The 18,277-nt window shown below is 43.3% G+C and overlaps 1 protein-coding gene across 21 annotated transcripts in view; it reads right to left on the bottom strand.

Annotated features, from left to right (window-relative positions):
- Nucleotides 1-18,277, bottom strand: part of LOC140389677 (disks large homolog 1) — a 486,438-nt gene that overhangs the window by 340,771 nt on the left and 127,390 nt on the right. The window contains exon 1 of one of the 21 annotated variants that reach the window (XM_072474047.1): nt 14,594-14,852. The exons of 19 other annotated variants lie outside the window; for them this stretch is intronic. In XM_072474047.1, the coding sequence (XP_072330148.1) occupies nt 14,594-14,608 (15 nt within the window). In that variant the 5' untranslated portion in view covers nt 14,609-14,852. Of the gene's footprint in view, nt 1-14,425; nt 14,550-14,593; nt 14,853-18,277 lie in introns of those variants that run through there. One more of the 21 variants, XM_072474044.1, reaches the window with a different exon arrangement.

Raw genomic sequence — 18,277 nt, 5'->3', positions numbered from 1 at the left:
AAATGGCACAAGCAGTAAACTTTGCGCTGGAGAGACCAGACACCCTCGCCTCTGTACCAACAGAAGGGAAAGGAAGGGAGTGGTGGGGAGAGAGGGGAAAGGAGGGTGGTAAGGAGGGAGGAAATCAAGTTGTTGGTGGAGGAGGGGCCCAATAGGGCACTGCCTGAACTATCTACGGAGGCAGAAAAATAAAATAACCTTCAATTATGATGTGCCAGATTCCGGAAGTCCCCCAGAGGGGGTGAGGGGCGACAGTGTCAGGCACGAGTGAGCCCCGCACCCCGCTACAGAGCGCCTCATATGCACCCTGCGCTCCCGACACTGGGCGGCTGACAGCCTTCAGACAGTCGCCCTCCAGGCCCGAATCCACCATCACACGGAGTGTGGCGGGTGACACGGGGCCCACCAATCAACTCAGGAGCTGCCTTGATCCCGCCACCGGGATCATCGACAGGCGGGATCTCCTCAGGCTCCTCATGGGGCCCCATGCCAGGAGGAGGCGGTGGTGCAGATGCCTGCTCCGCCCTGTCGCCTGGTCACTGGAAGGCCCCAGATACAGGACTGGGATGGTGGCAGAGGTGCTCGAAGATAGCGGTTGGGACAGGGGGTCTTCCAAACTATAACCTGCTCAGAACCTAAGAAGCAGGGGGTTATCGCTGACCCCCTCCCCTGAGAAATTGAACACGTCCGGGGTGCTAAATTGTACTGAGTGGAGCAGGCCCTCTAAGTTCCTGTCCGAGCCCGAAACACCCTTCTCAGGGGACAGCGGCAGCTTCCTCAGTGTCCCCCCCACCTCTTTTCTTTCGGGGACTGGGCGTGACATCTATGGAAAAGAACCTAGATTGACGCGGTTTGTGGGGGAGAGGGTCACACACCGGGGAGACTTCTATCTCTGGAGGCCCCTCCAGGCTGACTCCTTGTGCCTCAATGCTTCTCTCCAGAATTAGTGGCTAGGACAGAGCACCCTCTGGTTTGAGGTCGTGCACCTCACTTCCGCCACCCAGAGGGGCCTGCGCAGAAGCGTCGCCGGGCCCGGCATCTGATGGCGAAATGTCACTGTGGTGAGGGTGTTGCTGGGTGGTGGCAGGGTGAGGCGTAACGGCTGCACCCGGGTAAGTTGGTCGGGGCATTGAGTATAAAAATTGGCAAGTCATGTTGGGCAGCACGGTAGCTAGCACAACTGCTTCACAGCTCCAGGGTCCCAGGTTCAATTCCCGGCTTGGGTCACTGTCTGTGCGGAGTCTACACGCTCTCCCAGTGTGTGCGTGGGTTTCCTCCGGGTGTTCCGGTTTCCTCCCACAGCCCCAAGATGTGGTTAGGTGGATTGGCCATGCTAAATTGCTCTTAGTGTCCAAAATTGCCCTTAGTGTTGGGTGGGGTTACTGGGTTATGGGGATAGGGTGGAGATGTGGGCTTGGGTAGGGTGCACTTTCAAAGAGCCGGTGCAGACTCGATGGGCTGAATGGACTCCTTCTGCACTGTAAATTCTATGTTGCAGCTGTATAGAACCTTAGTTAGGCCACACTTGGAGTATAGTATTCAATTCTGGTCGCCACACTACCAGAAGGATGTGGAGGCTTTAGAGAGAGGGTGCAGAAGAGATTTACCAGGATGCTGCCTGGTATGGAGGGCATTAGCTATGAGGAGAGGCTGAATAAACTTGGTTTGTTCTCACTGAAAAGAAGGAGGTTGAGGGGCGACCTGATTATGAGGGACATGGACAGAGTGGATAGTCAGACTTTTTCCCAGGGTAGAGGTGTCAATTACTAGGGGACATAAGTTTAAGGTGCGAGGGGCAAGGTTTAGAGGAGATGTAGGAGGTAAGTTTGTTGTTGTTGTTTTTTTATATACACAGAGGGTAGTGGGTGCCTGGAACTCGCTGCTGGAGGTGGTGGTGGAAGGAGGAACGATAGTGACCTTTAAGGGGCATCTTGACAAATACTGAATAGGATGGGAAAAAGAGGGATACGGACACCGGAAGTGTAGACGATTTTAGTTTAGACGGGCAGCATGGTCGGCGCAGGCTTGGAGGGCTGAAGGGCCTGTTCCTGTGCTGTACTTTTCTTTGTTCTTTGTTCTTAAGTAGCCAGAGGCACTGGGTCAGTCAGGGTCAGAGGGTCACAAGGATCCAAACCGGACCACTGGCAAATCGCCCTGTTGGTCTTCCTCTCAGCCTTCTGGCCACGCGGCTGTCCCCTCACCTCCACGCCAGTGGAAGTAGAGGGGGCGGCGGCACCATCAGTGGCAGTGTTAGAGGTGGGGCAATTTTTTCTCATATGCCCCACCTTCTTGCAGGCGTGGTACCGCACGACACCCGCGAACCAGAAGATGCAGTAGGTTTTGTCCCCAAATGGGATCTCAAAAGTCCCTACCAGGACCTCCTCCCGGGCCAGACAAACAAAGACCTAGCGCCGGAAGGAGAAAATATGCTTGAGTGTGGGGTCTTTGAGGCCGAGCTTGCCCCTTAATTGGTAAAAGAAATAATTGGGTAGTCTAAATTTTTTTATTTTTTTTAAATTTTACTGGTGAATGCAAGGTTAATGAAATTTCTAATCGGATTTTAATTAACTTTTTAAAAATTACCAAGTGCCTAATTTTCACCATGATGTTATTTTATCTTTTTAATTCTCCTCAGTTATTCCCATGAAATCCTGAAAAATTATTTATTTTTGAGAATTTGTAACACCAACTAGGGCTAGACTTTATGGTTCCCCCAGGGATGGAACCACAAAATTGGGCATCATCCTGGTGCCTACCCATCCCCATGGTAGTATTTTACTAGTGCAAGAGGGGGCATTAAGGGGCCAATTGAGCAATCCCATTATAGATATCTTATCCTCAGTTGGGGGGGGGGACCATGCTGAGCATTCAGTCCAGCACATTTCACTGGTCAAGACCCGCAGATAACGGCGCATTCCCAGTGCACGCGTGTCATGCATTGGGAACTGTGCATCGCCTGGGAGCCCTGTGGCATTTCCAACTTGTGACGTCAGCACTCAAAAAAGTGCGGATTTTGGAATTCTTCAGATTTCGGATAAGAGATGCTCAAGCTGTACTGAATAGATATAAACCTACCCTCACAATGTACCTTACTTCACTCCTAACACCAATCACCACTCAATAACCAAGAAAGTATGAAACATGGACTCAGGTTTTCACCGTGCCATTTTATCAAATGTATAAAAACACTAATGTATACAGGTATGCGCCAAATCCCTGCCAACGCTGCCATTTTGAAGGTAGACAAGTTAAATAGATTGTACCTCCATGCTCCCACCAAGCACTGCTCTGGCCTATTCGACACTCTTGGCAGCAAGAGGAACAGTAAAGGTCTTGGGGAGTAGCTTTTCCATTTTATACCAAAATAGTTGCATTTAAATGAGGGTAACATTACTCTGAAGTCAATATAGGCAATACCTATATATGTATATAATAGTACAGTACATATAGCTCTGGCATGAATTTCAAAATGAGACTGATCAATGACACATGGACTAGCAAACTATTTTGGAAGTACAATAATTATCCTGGATTACTTTCACAGCAAGTCATTTTGCAAGGATAGCTTTTAAAAAGATCATATTTTTAAAACTGAAAATAAGAGACTACATGAAAGCTTAAGATTAATCCAAGGTCAATAAGACAAGAAAAATAAACCTTTATTAGAAAAGATCTAGCATCAGTCGGGGAAGGTGGCAGGGCCAGGTGGGTTTCTGGTGGAATATTATAAACAATTCAAAGATAAGTTGGCAAGCCCTCATGGTGAGGATGTTTGAGGAGGCGATAGGGAAGGGGGTGTCACCACAAACTTTGGGGCAGGCATCGATTTCCAGGTTAAAAAAGATAAGGATCCGACGGAGTGTGGGTCGTATAGGCCCATATCACTTTTAAACGTGGACGCAAATGTATATCAAAGCAACCGCTCCACCCTGTGCCCTGGCATGGCCCGGGGGGGGGGGGGGGGGGGGGGGGCCTGCTGGAATTCTTGATTCTTGAGAAGGTCAAGTTTAAACTGAGGGGAAGGATGGAGGGGTTCTACAATTCATAGGCGTTATCCATTATGCATTTTCAAGAATTGGATAAAATCGAACGAGGGGAAAGGAGGGGAATAAAAATTTTTTTTTTTTTTTTTTTTTTTAAAAGAAAGGATTTAGTATGAAAGTCAAAGGAAAAGGGAACTGTTCCAACAAAAGGAGATTTCCTTTGAGCTTTCACAAAGCAACTTCCCACCAACACAAGTTTGATGACTGTAAATTTAAGCTAATCTGTACATAGAATGGCATGCTTCAAACGTTAAGCTTCTCCAATTTTAGTTCGTACAAATGCACTAGCAAGAACAGGTCAAGAGATAAGTGGCAACATTTTACTACATTTGAAAACATAAACAGCAAGTTAAAAAAATCATACTTCACAAATGATTACGGCCATAAAGCATTGAACAATGCCACATCCAAATATTGTCATTTATTCCCTCTTTGGCATCAATTATACTCACTTCCACCCTGCCATATGTTGGACATGAACAAAAACATCACTAAAATTAGGTCACTGCATCATCAGGAAATGCAACTGTGCACTCATGTCATCAAGTCTCCCAAAATAGTGATTTGCCTTCCGAGACACATTACATACAATGCAATCAAATCACAATTTATTTCAAAAGGGCCTTGTTAATAGAACTGCCTTTCCAAACCAATACACTTAAGTAATTATAATCCATTGAATATCTTGATATTTTTGTTTTAGTTTAACCGCCATACAGCAATTACTTTCAGAAAATGGCTGGGAGTTACTTGTCATAACACCATAAAAATGACATGGCTAATCCAGTTCAGGTTCTGATACCAATTCTCAGCGTGACATTTATTTCACCAAGTAATAATTTTTATCTGTATTAGTATTGGCTACTGGGTACAGAGGTGATCAGACTATCAGTTGAGAAAGTTATTGGTGAATGTTGAGATTGCCGAATGATATCTATAATGAAAAGACAGATGAGTAGCATGATAGAAAGCAAAGAGATGCAACAGTCAAGGTAAAGCAGCAAAAATGAAAATATTTTAAACTATGGTGGTTAACTGTTCATGTATATCATTTAACAAATGCTGTAACGCCCATACTAAAATTTATCTGATATCAAATAGTTTATGCTTTTATCTTAATAGAACTGGTGCCCATTTTCTTAGGCATCCCTCGCAGCACATCTGTGAGTATCAGATGACAGAACACACTTTGTTTTTCCTAAATTATGATCTTTAGTGATTATGTCTTCCTGAGAAGGAAGGTTATGCTCGATGTTGAAGTTTTGATGGGTGAACAGGTGCACACAACTTTTTACAAATTAGACAATTACAGTAATAAAGTATTCAAAAACTTTCAATTATCACTAAAATTTAATCTGACTAAATTTCTCTATCAGCCCTTTAGTATGACCAATGCACACCCTACTCCTAGTGGAGATAATGATTTGTTCCTAGGTACATAGCATCACCAGTGCTCAGACATGCATACGAATGGCCAATAATATCTCACCATCTTAATTCTCCTCCAGAATGGAGAAATCATACCTACTGCGAATAGTGGAACAAATTCATAATCATGCAACAATTGTGTCCCGTCTCTATCAAAACAAAATTGGGTTTCAAACTGCTGTAGCAGAATTAAGAGTTCTCAGGACATTGAACACCAAGAACATTTGGGGAGCCTTTTCCGTCACATATTTCCGCCCCCACCAACCAACATCCCCTACCCCACGTATCATCTCAATCCATTGGACTACTAATGTGCAGCAAAATGCATTAAATAATCCTATAAAATCTTTCAACCTTTATTAATAAGAAAGCAATTTAAATATACAACCATCGCATGCAGTTTTTTACATTCTGGTGTCTTTTACCTGGGCACAAGTTCTATAATGTACTGTTGGTCTTAAGGGGTATTTTCTTTTGGGGGGGGGGGGGGGGGGGAAAATCACCGATGAGCCACAGCAATATTGCTCTAGCTAAATGCACTAATTTTAAAATAAGCCTTCTATACAATATCCATAAATATGCCATGCGTGTATTCATATACCAAGCATCTACTTCTCGGTGAACAAGTCTTTCCTCTTTCCCCAAAGTTTGGAATTATGACATGCATTCAACAAACAAGTACATCATGTTACAACCTCCAGCTTTGTCTCGCAGATGCGAGCAGCATTTTGACTTCAGCACATTGTTTGCTGAGAACCTTGACTTGCAGCCTTTCACATACTAGATCAGGCCCTACTCTACCCACAGTTGGATTCAGTTTGTCCTTCACCATGATATTCCCAGTTGGTGTTGGTTTGTTCTGCTGGCCTTGGATAATTACTATTTCAAGCTGACAATGAAAGTTCCCCTCTCCATACAATGCTTGTGTTTCCATGTTGCTCAAGTCCAACATTTTATCTGTACTGCACACCCCTTTGGCAGTTAGCCAATAAGCAGTAACCAAGTAATTAGAGCATGTAAAGATCGAAAAACTTGATACCATTTTACCAAACTCTCATATTAAGTACAGATTCATAAGTTATACAAATATCAATATTGAGATCACATACCCAACTCCATCCATTACTCATGTTTATTTTACCAATCCAAATTCCTAATTTACCACATTTTGTTATTGTATTGGACAACACGGCAACACTTTTATTTATTCATTCATTCATAGGAGGTGGGTGGTGCCAACTGCCCTCAAGCAGCTGGTACTAAACTGCTGCAGTCCATGTGGTGTAAGCACACCCACGGTGCTGTTAGGTCAAAAGTTCCATGATTTTGACCCAGTGAGTGAAGGAATAGTGACATATTTCCAAGTCAATTTGCATGTGTTTTGGAGAGAAACTTGCAGGTGTTCCCATGTGCCCTTGTTCTCCAGAGTGATGACTGTAGGTTTCATGTGGCCTATGTTTCCCATGCTTGCGATATGGTGCCCTTTATGTAGAGGGATAATAGCTTGACTCAGGTAGTTGTTGCAAACTGGTTTATTTACACCATGTACAATATATACAAGGTAGGCTGAGTAGGCATATCTTTCCCAAGTGCTGCCTGTTTGGTCTGCTGTAGAGTCTCGAGCACATGACTACTGATGTATGTATGAATCACTCATTCGCAGAGCTATTCTATTTTTAAAAATACATTTAAAGTACCCAATTCATTTTTTCCAACTAAGGGGCAATTTAGCGTGTTCAATCCACCTACCTTGCACATCTTTGGGTTGCGGGGGCGAAGCCCACGGAAACACGGGGAAAATGTGCAAACTCCACATGGACAGTGACCCAGAGCCGGGATGGAACCTGGGACCTCGGCGCCGTGAGACTGCAGTGCTACCACTGTGCCACCGTGCTGCCCCCGCAGAGCTATTCTATTAACCGATTAGATGACCACAGGTGCAGGAGTTGTCACCAGCTGCAGAAATTTGAGCTCTGGATTTTGGAACTTGAGCACCCTTGAGGCGCAGAACAACTTGGGTAGCACGTTTAGGGAGATGGTCACACTGATGGTTAAGACAGTGCAGGCAGAAAGGCAATGGAAGACCACCAGAGAGATGAAGGGGAACTAGCCGGCTGTAGACATTCTTATGGGGGAGTGAACAGCCAGGTCATGGTCAACATCAGTAGCAAAAACAGAGATAGAAAAGAGGAATGAGTTCCTGAAAGCAATTTCGAAACAACTGGGAAAGCAGGACTTCAGGCATTAATTTCAAGATTATTCAGTGCGACGTGCGAGTGAGTAAAGAAATAAGAGGATAGAGAAAATGAATGTGGAGTGGAGAGATGTTGCGCGAGGGGAGGTTTTAAATTTCTGAGACATTGGGATGATTCTGAAACAGGTGAGACCTGTACAAGGAGGAGAGGTAACGCGACTGGGAACAATGGGACCTGTACAAGGAGGACAGATAGCGCGACTGGGAACAATGGGATCTGTACAAGGAGGACAGGTAGCACGACTGGGAACAATGGGACCTGTACAAGGAGAGGTAGCACGACTGGGAACAATGGGACCTGTACAAGGAGAGGTAGCACGACTGAGAACAATACATTTACAAGGAAATTTCCCAGTGCTGGTTAGTGACTGTACTTCATTGGCTGCAAGTTTCTTGTACTCATGTTGTTGTGAAGGTATTGAATCATAGTCATAGAGTTTTACAGCACAGAAAGAGGCCCTTCGGCCAATCAGGTCTATGCCGACCATCAAGTGGGTTCCGAAGATGATCAGCCAATTGACAAACGTGGTTTGGGGGGGGGGGGGGGATGTTTGAAAAACACCCGTTTAGGGAGTGATAAAACTAAAGGTTTGGTGCCTTGGTTCAGGATCTTCTCCAAAGTCTCTGCAGTAATGTCTTTTAAATACACTCCCATCTACTTATCACCCTTCATACAAAATCAATCATATTTTACAGCTGAATAATGCAATGGAGTGTGGAACTAAATGGCAAGTGATGGGGCAAAATACACAAGCCCATTTTAACTAAAAATACTAAAATGTCATTTTGCAGCATTCCCAACCAGCAATTAGAATCTAAAATTAACCATACCCTGACACTGCAGGGCGAGCAACCATACATCAAGAAACCTAGCAATTTTACATCTTCAGTCTTATTTGCCATAACAGATATCCTCATGGCAACCAACAACACAACACTAATACAAACAGCAGTGCAGATACAAATCTATATGGTCACTTACTCATATTTGGACATTGAGCAGTTATTAAAAACTATTTTTTGAAATGGATGACTTGCCCTTTTGTTTTTTCCTTCCCTAGCAGACTTACACTAACATGTGTATGTTAGTGTAACATATTTAGGAAAATGTATCCATACCTAATTACAGAAACATACATTGGATATATCCTTGGTCTTATTGGTACATTAATTGTGAGCTTCACTTAAGCTCCAGTAACAGCCACATCCACAGAAACAAATATTGCAGAAACTTCGTAATGCAATTGATACTTTTAAGTTTCGTTTTTATTGAAAGGCAAAATCTTTCAAACACAGGTGAACAGGTTAATATTAGTTATGAAACAGACTTAAAATGAGAGGAGAAAATGAAAGATTGGTTAAGATACGGTCACTTCTGTTTGTCTATGAAACACAAATCCATCTGTAGGCTGGAAAAAGCAACGTAATGAATATTCTCCATTTCTTGCCAAAGTGCCTGAAACACAGACACTCACTATGTTTTAACAGTCCCCAAATTCAGTTGAGAACATAAGGCAAGCTTCTGTTTGCCTGCCGTGGAATATATCCTTTCCTTTTACAGCATCCTTTCCATTAGGTGAAGGCCTCATTTATCACCATGAAGAGAATGGGGCATGCTGCAGTAGTCAAGGCTGTGCCATTTCAAAGTCCATGCAGGAGCTCTCTGGAGTCAAATCATTTCTTTGTCTGCCCAGGAACGTTGAACAAAGTAGATCAATGCTGGCTTGCATGGACACCTGGAGCAGAGTTGCAAGATATTCCCTTGTCTCAGATTAAATTCATGTTCCATTAGAGATGGGGGTAGGCTGGCTGCTCGATCATCAGCAGCACCTTGAAGTATCTCATGCAGCACAACTCACCAAGAAAATACTGGAGCACAATTCACCATAGCCTTCCTCCTTGTAATACAGATATGGTGGTTGCATAACCTGGACATGAAATGGTTTGTTCTATATTCCAATTAACAGCCAATAAGTGACAGCACCCCAGGTCCGAATCCTTGTCCACTGTATATCTCAGATCAGGTTTCTGCGCAATACAAGCTCACGAGGCAGCTTCTAATGTGCCAGCCGTATCAGTTTCAGAAATTGAGGTGCAATGCATATTTATCTCGCAACGAGCTTTGACAAAGACGGCTGATTCCCACACCCGCGTGCTCAGATTGATAGATCAGCATCCAGTTTCCCTAATAATTTCTCCAGCATAAGCAGATGGTAGCAGAGCAGGTGGATAATGTGGTTAAGAAAGCTAGATCAGCCAAGACATACAAGAGCAGGGAGGTCAATGCTGGAACTGTATAAAATGTTGGTTAGGCCACAGGTAAATTATTGTGTGCAGTTCTGGGATCCACATTATAGGAGGGACGTGATAGCAATTGAAAGGGTGCAGAGGATATTTACCAGGATATTGCCTGGGCTGGAGAGTTTTAGCCATGAAGAGAGATTGGATAGAATGGGGCTGTTTTCCTTGGAGTAGAGGAGACTGATGGGGGACATGATTGAGATGTATAAAATTATGAGGGGCATCGATGAAAGTAGACAGGAAGAAACTATTTCCATTGGTGGAGGGATCAACGACTAGTGGGCATAGATTTACAGTAAGGGGCAGTCGGTTTAGAGGGGACGCGAGGAAAGACTTGCAGCCAGAGGGTGATGAGAGTCTGGAGCGCGCTGCCTGAAAGGGTGGCGGCAGCAGAGGCCCTCATAGCATTTAAGTATTTAGATGTACACTTGCGATGCCATGGCATATGAGGCTGTGGGTCAAGAACTGGAAAATGGGATTAGAATGGTTAGGTGGCTGTTTTTGACTGCCACAGACGCGATGGGCCAAAGTGCCCTTTCTGTGCTGTGACTCTATGACTATACCACAAAATACTGGTGAAAATTTCAGAAGCGACAATAAAACACAAGTGAATTTATTAAAATCAAGTATTCTGCCGATAGGGTTTGAAAAGCTTTTACATTAATGGGTGTGGAAGAAAAATCTTCTGGTTGAAAGCCAGTGTCAAAACACTACCAGTATAAAAGGAAAGCTCTGCCGACATTCAGGTTAACCATGCCCTGATGATAATAATTCTATTTGTAATATTCCAAAACTTAGTCAGAGACCTGGTGATACTAAAAGACCATACAGCTTGTTCAGTCATGTTCAGCAAAAATAATGGAGGATACTTAAACAATAGGCCAGTAATGATGACCAACATGATCAAGTAGCATGGTAGCACTATTATATCATAATATACGTTTTGGGAAGAGGGTGTGGAGGGAAAGAAAAAAAAACACATGGATTCTGCAGAACTTACTATCAGGGACAATTCATCAGGCAAGGAGATTTCTTGATAACAGAGGCAACTAAATACAAGGCAAAAGCGATAGCAAAAAAAGAGATTGTCAGAGCAAAAACACAGAGACTTGTCTGCACCCTTCAAAAAATGCCATTCGTCATGAAACAAGTCTCATGTTACCAACTGGTTTGTGGTGCTTTACTTTCTTTTCAACTGGAATTTAATCCGCAGTGCAAAGCTCTAATCACAATTTAGCAGATGAGTGAATATTTAGTGATCATAATTCAAAATACTGCAACGATGATCAAATAAACAATGTCATTAGTTGGCCCACAATTAGCTCACTTGTTTTTTTTTTTTTTAAATCAGCTCTTGCTCACTCCTAGCTTCCACTGAAGACAGCTAGTAGAAAACATAAATAATGCCTACTTGGACTTCCCTAAAAATAAATACCTTACCACTGACTCTTACTGAATGGACAATTGCATCACAATGTGAAATAATGAGCAACATTGGAGCAGCATGGTGACAGTGGTTAGCACTGCTGCCTCACAGCACAGGGATCTGGGGTCAATTCCAGCCTTGGGTGACTGTGGGGTGTTTGCACATTCTCCCCATGCCTGGGTGGGTTTCCTCCCACAGCCACAAAGATGGGCAGGTCAGGTGGATTGGCTATGCTAAAGTTTCTCCTAAAATGCTCAACAGGAAATGAAAATCACTGTCACAAGTAGGCTTCAAATGAAGTTACTGTGAAAAGCCCCTAGTCGCCAAATTCCGGCGCCCGTTCGGGGAGGCTGGTACGGGAATTGAACCCGCCCTGCTGGCCTGCCTTGGGTCTGCTTTACAAGCCAGCTATTTAGCCCACTGCGCTAAACCAGCCTACAGGGATAGGATGGGGCGTGGGGTGAGAAAGGGTGTCCTTTCCAAGGGCTGGTGCAGACTTGATGGGCCAAATGGCCTCTTTCTGCACTGCGGCAATTCTATGGTTCGATGAGAAATCCAAGATGGTCCTGTTACACCCCTCCTCAACTGGGTCTGCAAAGTGGGAAACAGCAACCAGTTTGAGCAAACATCAGCTGGGAAGCAAAAAAACGTTCCTGACTGCTACCTGCTGGAAAAGCATAGAGACCGACCAGGTAGTTACCAGGCTTCGTAAGTCTCACCCCTGTTAGGTCAAGAGTTCAAGCCATCCTCCAGGGTTTCAACAAATAAGTTAGGCTTGCTGAGGTCAGAGGTGCCATTTTTCAGGGCTGTTAAACTGAGGTGCCCACTGCACAGATCCTCCAACCAACAGCCCCCAAAATAACTTTGACAGAGTCATCCAGACTCAAAATGTTAGCTCCCTTTTCTCTCCACAAAAGCTGTCAGACCTGCAGAGATTGTCCAGAATTTTCTGTTTTTGTTTCAGATTCCAGCATAGTCAGTAATTTGCTTTTATTTTAAACCCCAAAATAGTTGCTATTTGTCAGGCCTTCCTGTGTGCAAAGTAGCTGATGTGTTTCCCCTTCAACAGTAAGAAACTTGAAAAAGTATGGCCAGGAAGGTGATAAAATTTGCAAGTTCTCTCTCAAAACAAAAAGCAGCAAACTCAGCTCTGCTATCCTTACTGTCAAATCGCTCACTGATACGGACTCTCAGCTTATGCATCAAGTACCTTGCTGGTTTACTAAGTAGCCACAAACAGCCATGGAAACATATGCCAGCAACAATTATAAGAGGAAAGTACTGATTAGTTATATTATCAGTTCAACCACAGGCACTTGAAAGGTAATCCCAGTAATTATCACATACAGATTGGAGCTTCATGAACTGTACTATACCTTGCAAAGTTAAAACTGGATCCAGCGATCATAAAAGTAGAGTGTTGATACACACACCGCACAAGAGCATCGAAGATTCATACAGGAGATGAATGATATTTAAACCGCCTATCCAAGATACTGAACTAGCCAATTCCAGCAGTTTTGTCACTGGCTCCAGAACTGGTCATATCTTAGCACTTGAAACTGATGACAGACCAGTCCTGCGAGTTTATTTTTAAACTGAACTGTACCACTACCCCATGTCATATCAACAAGCAGACTTTGAATCTAACTGTCGGTTCTGACTGCTTCAAAATGTCGCATGCATCTTACAATGCATTTACATACTGAACCAAAGTTACTCTCCGCCTCTACAACGGTTCACCAAATTGAGTTCTTGGTCACAAACCACTGCATAGAGATAAAGGGAAGACCTTTTGTTTTAAAAGGCAGCATTCACTTTCGAATATGTCCTCATTTGGCAGATTGCCGCACAACACAAAAGGGGGCTTTTCACAGTAACTTCATTGCAATGTAGACCTACATGTGACAATAAAGATCATTAGTATTAAAGATCTCCACTTGCACAGGACAATTACAAAACAAAAAATAAGTGCCACAAAATAAAAACTGTTTTTTTGCTCTGGGAATCAGATTTAATAGCAGTACCTGTCTGAGGGAGCCAATGGCAGCTTTAGAACACAATGTATTTTTCAGGCCAACAAACTTTGCCAACATTTTAATTTTACTTCTCTGAACATAGTGTACCGGAACCAAGACCTATTGAATGGTCTACAATTTAAAATGAATTATTTTGAGAACTAGCAACGGATGCCTACGACATTTGCAACATTGTTCAGTCATGCATAATTATCACACTTATGAGATTACGGCTGAAAATCAATTTAATCACCGACTTGTTTGAATAAACTTGCCTTCTAGTTTTTAATTAACTGACTTCAGAACACAAGCGCCTTCAACTGCAGCATTTTCAGCTGATCAAACAGAACCGCAAAAAAAAGCAACTGCATGCAAAACTATTCCCAATTTCAAGGATTTTCTACTGTTTTTCTCCAGATTTTGAGAGTGAATTGTAAAGAACCCAACCGTTTTAGAATGCCAAGCTGCCTTTGGCATTATTCTAAAAATCAAGTGTACATCCAAACATTATAGGATCTAAAAACAAAATCTCAAAGATTGCGTGTCCTCATCGCTGGTCGAAAGGTTGCATAAATAAAATCCTGAAGAGAACATGAACCAAGACTAATGCTCAGGCAACTGAATTTCACGCCACAAAATTAAAAAGGCCATCAAACTCTGCCAGCAACAACCAACAAGATAAAGGTCCGTTTTAACGGGTTCTCATAACGATGAGCTGCAGTTGTGTCCCACTTTACATTCAATAGTTTGTAGGCAGTTAAACAGTCGAATGCACCGATTTCCCATTGACTGAATTGCAGTATACAGTGTCAGCACCATTCCAAAGGGATGGCTTGTTATCTACAGAACTAATATTGACATCAGTTTGTGCACACTGAAAAACTTACACATGCACCACTGATTCTCATTGTATTTTAATATAAAACACTCATGCAGGAATGCCATTTTCACCCACCTTACATCCAAACATCAGTGATACAGTACTGTTGGTACACGCCACTTTACAGTGACACAGCATTGGAGAGAAACAATCCAAGTTTTTGATGCTAGGAGACATGTTAATTCCAGGCTGGTCAATGACAGATTACAGAGGGACTGAACGGCTCAGTAAACAGCGACTTACAGCCTCTTTCAGCATCTACTCCCATCTCTGGCATCCTCACTTCTTGACAGCTCCTTGGGTGGACTTGCATTCCTCTCTCTACTTTTATTCTCTCTCTCTCCTCCCCATGTCCTCCCCAACACACACACACAAACTCTTGTCCACCTTCCGACGCAGATGCACGCTCCAAAAACGATTTCACAGTAAATCTGCCATCATTTGGTTGTCTTCATTTCCAAGGGGGCCATTTCTGTCTGGGACTTAATTTGTCCAAGGCAAAGAGTCTCGGACGGGTCTGAATGCCAGAGTCAGATGAACTGAACACACTGCAGCAGCTCCACCTGCTGCAGTGCAACTAATGTCATCTCCTCCATAGGATAAGAAGCACAGCAGAGACACAAAGGCATGGTATGCTGGATTGCAGGAGGGGGAGGGGGAGGGGTAGCTTGTTGCAGCGAGAAACTCATTACATGCCCTGGTAGTCATGAACCCGACAGCATCCCTGCAAGGTACTTTCATGTCAAAATCACTGGAGCTGTAAGAAGCTGGTGAAACCACAGATCATCAGAATCAAAGCGGCAGAGTGATTTTATGGATCATGCCATATATGCACAAAGTGCCTTTTTTTTTTTTAAACGTACACCACAGATTAAATTGGAATGCTCAGTGCTTTTATAACCCTCAGCTTCTTTACATACTTTTTTAAAAAATCAACTGAAATATTTGAACAGAAAGCATCAATTCACGCTGTTAACATCTAATAGTGTCACTACCCACCCCCACAAATCAAAGCTGTTTAGTTTCAACTGACTTTAAAAATTGCTACGAGAGAACCGTGTATAACAATGAGATTAACAGTGGGGATTGTACAGCACAGCTTTTGAACCTAAGGGGTCCTATTATTATAAGCACACTGCTGTGACTGTACAAGCCTGATATCAAACCCTTGGGTAATTTTTCCAGTCGTCTTCATGCCATCCTCAAACGCGTCTCAGCACTCCATCCCAGAACTGGCCAATCAAATCACACTGCCTTGTGTTGGACACAAGCTGGCACACGTGACCTGTCACCCACATAATTTTCCCGTGGCTGAGCAGATTACACAAGCAATAACCTGACAAGCAGGCAGAGGGTGGTTATTAAATTTAGTCTGGCACAGTTATTTTTAAACTTTAATGCATTCTTTTAAGAGTGCAACCTATTAGCAACTCTGCTATTTGCTCTGTGCAATGCCCTGAATCAACTGATCCATGAGCCTTTTCACAAATAAAGCAGTCCAGGTCAGTCATCCTGTGGATAGTGCTAATAAAACAAAATATAAATGGAAACAGGGAGAGGAAGGAGAGGAGACTGAAGTAAAAAGATTCAAGCACTTTGGTGAACCAGGGGCCAGTGCCCAAATTTTGAAACAGGTTAGCTCAGGACATGCTGAGAAACTGGGTGAAGTGATCCATTTGAATTACACCCAGTTTTGATTCCATCTCCCTGTCAAACAGCACATTTCCTTCGAAGCCCCCGACTCAAATAATTTCACTAATTTGTAAATAAAATCTATTGACAGCCAAGATTGAGACACCAAGCCCTGGAATCTCCTGGATGGCAATTACCCAGCCACTACACAGAGTGAAATTTTGCCCTAAACGAGTTTACACAAAACGCAGTTGGTGCTGCTGACACCTTTTACAGACAATTTTCACATTAAAGAGGGAAACCCTCCGTCATTGCCCGGCACAGGATTTGGAATTTGTGCTTCCAGCACCAGTGGGCTTGGTCAATTGCTCTCTGGGGAAATCAGCGATTACACAGAACCGAATGGCCCTGCCCTTTACTTCAGGCATGTCACAGGCCTCATGGAGTTATGATGCTCTGCAGAAAAGAGCAGTCGCCTGGCAAATACAGACTTGTACAACACCATGCCTTATGCTGCAGGGATAACCAGTGTTTGCTGGAGAGATCCAGTGTTACAAAGATCCAGAACAATGGTGATCTTCACCTTGACAGATAAGTAGCAGCCTGCCAGCTGACCATGGCTTGGGGTATTCCCCAAAACTCTTTGATGGTCAAGGGCATCCTTTGTAACAGTGTCTAGGTACATTATTCTTGCAGGTCCAGATACAATATGTGCCGCACGCTCATACTGAGCAGTTATTTGGGGTGGGGAATAGGTGTAAATAACCAGTGGGACACGGTCTCCGAGAATGTTGTTTCACTCTTGGTTCTTCTGCCTCTGTTGTTCCTTTTCTCGGTGGGCACACTTCTGCTCAGCGTCACCCTGGGGGCCAATACAGCTGATTGGCCCAACCCGAAAGCATGGTGGGAAGTGAGGGGGGTGGGTGGGTAGCGATAAGGTGGGGTGAAGTGTGGAGGGGAGAACCTGGCAGCTGTCGGGTTGCAAAGCCTTCGGTTCAGAGACCAGCAACATTTTGTTTAAGTGTCTGCAGGTGGGTCAAGTGAAGAGAAAAGCTTTCAAACCACAGAAATAAAGTTGCAAGGTTTAGCAACACATCCCAGGCCGAAACTGTTCCACCATGCAGGTACCAGATGACTTTGCATTGCGTTGGACTTCAATTTCTGGGCAAATATCTGCAATTGCATCATTTGCATAAATGTAATAAAAATACAGGTTGCTCTTTGAAATGGAATGTATCTCTATAAATCAGCAGAGTTTATGAAGACAGATTCCTTCTGGAGCCAATACAAATTGAGGAAATTCACATGCAGCAGGTTTTGGCTAGAATCAGATATACATGAATTTCTCCATACTAGATTCATACAAGGCTGCACATACAACAAATAGAACATGTGTTGCACTAAAATGTCAGCCTTTGTGCCATTTTAAGAGCTGCGAAGTTCACTTCAAGTTAAGATGAGTTGTATTCCATTCCTGAACTCCCATTTTACAGAGTTTATTAGATCTGTAAACAACAGTGCAACCTAAGCCAAGTCATGTGGGAAGAATGAGCTAAAAGGTAGGTATTAGCAATCTATTGTGCGATAGAATGGTGCAGAAATAAACATGACAAGCATTACAATAGAAATATATTATAGAAGGTGCATGTGTGAAAAATTTAATTATTGCCAGCTGTAACTTCAAACTTTAAAAAAAAAAAATTCATTTTTTCCAATTAAGGGGCAATTTAGCGTGGCCAATCCACCTATCCTGTACATCTTTGTGTTGTGGGGGTGAAACCCACGCAAGCACAGGAAATAACTTCATTGACCAAATATTAAGAAAATAAATTCTAATTTTTCTCTGCAGGGAAATTGGAACATGAACTGAACAGCTGAATACTTTGTCAATTTTGCTGTTCAAATATGAAGTTGCTTGCCTTACTGTAAATCAAATCCATGATTTGTTCCTCCCGAGCAGCAAATGCAGCAGTTATCACGGCAATCAGGTATAATTTAATGAGAAGACATTCACAGTTTCAGATCGATAAAAGTTAATTGCAGTAATCCTGCACCAATAGAAGCCAATGGCTGAAGAAATTCATGTGTAGCTATGCACAAGACAACTATTTTGACACATGATGGAGCAAATTGGGACACCAATGGGCTACACAGCGGATGGGGCAAAGCTTCTCATCAGGATTCATCAAGCAATTATTATTCATCTGGGGGATAGGTCACATTTCCTCAGGGAACTGCCTCGTCCCTGAAGATTCCAAGGGGAAAAGACCGAGGGGAATTGAGAAATCCCAGTAA

Source organism: Scyliorhinus torazame, chromosome 14, assembly GCF_047496885.1.
Source record: "Scyliorhinus torazame isolate Kashiwa2021f chromosome 14, sScyTor2.1, whole genome shotgun sequence".
Taxonomy (NCBI): Eukaryota; Metazoa; Chordata; class Chondrichthyes; order Carcharhiniformes; family Scyliorhinidae; genus Scyliorhinus; species Scyliorhinus torazame.
This window is presented reverse-complemented; position numbering and strand designations above follow the sequence as displayed.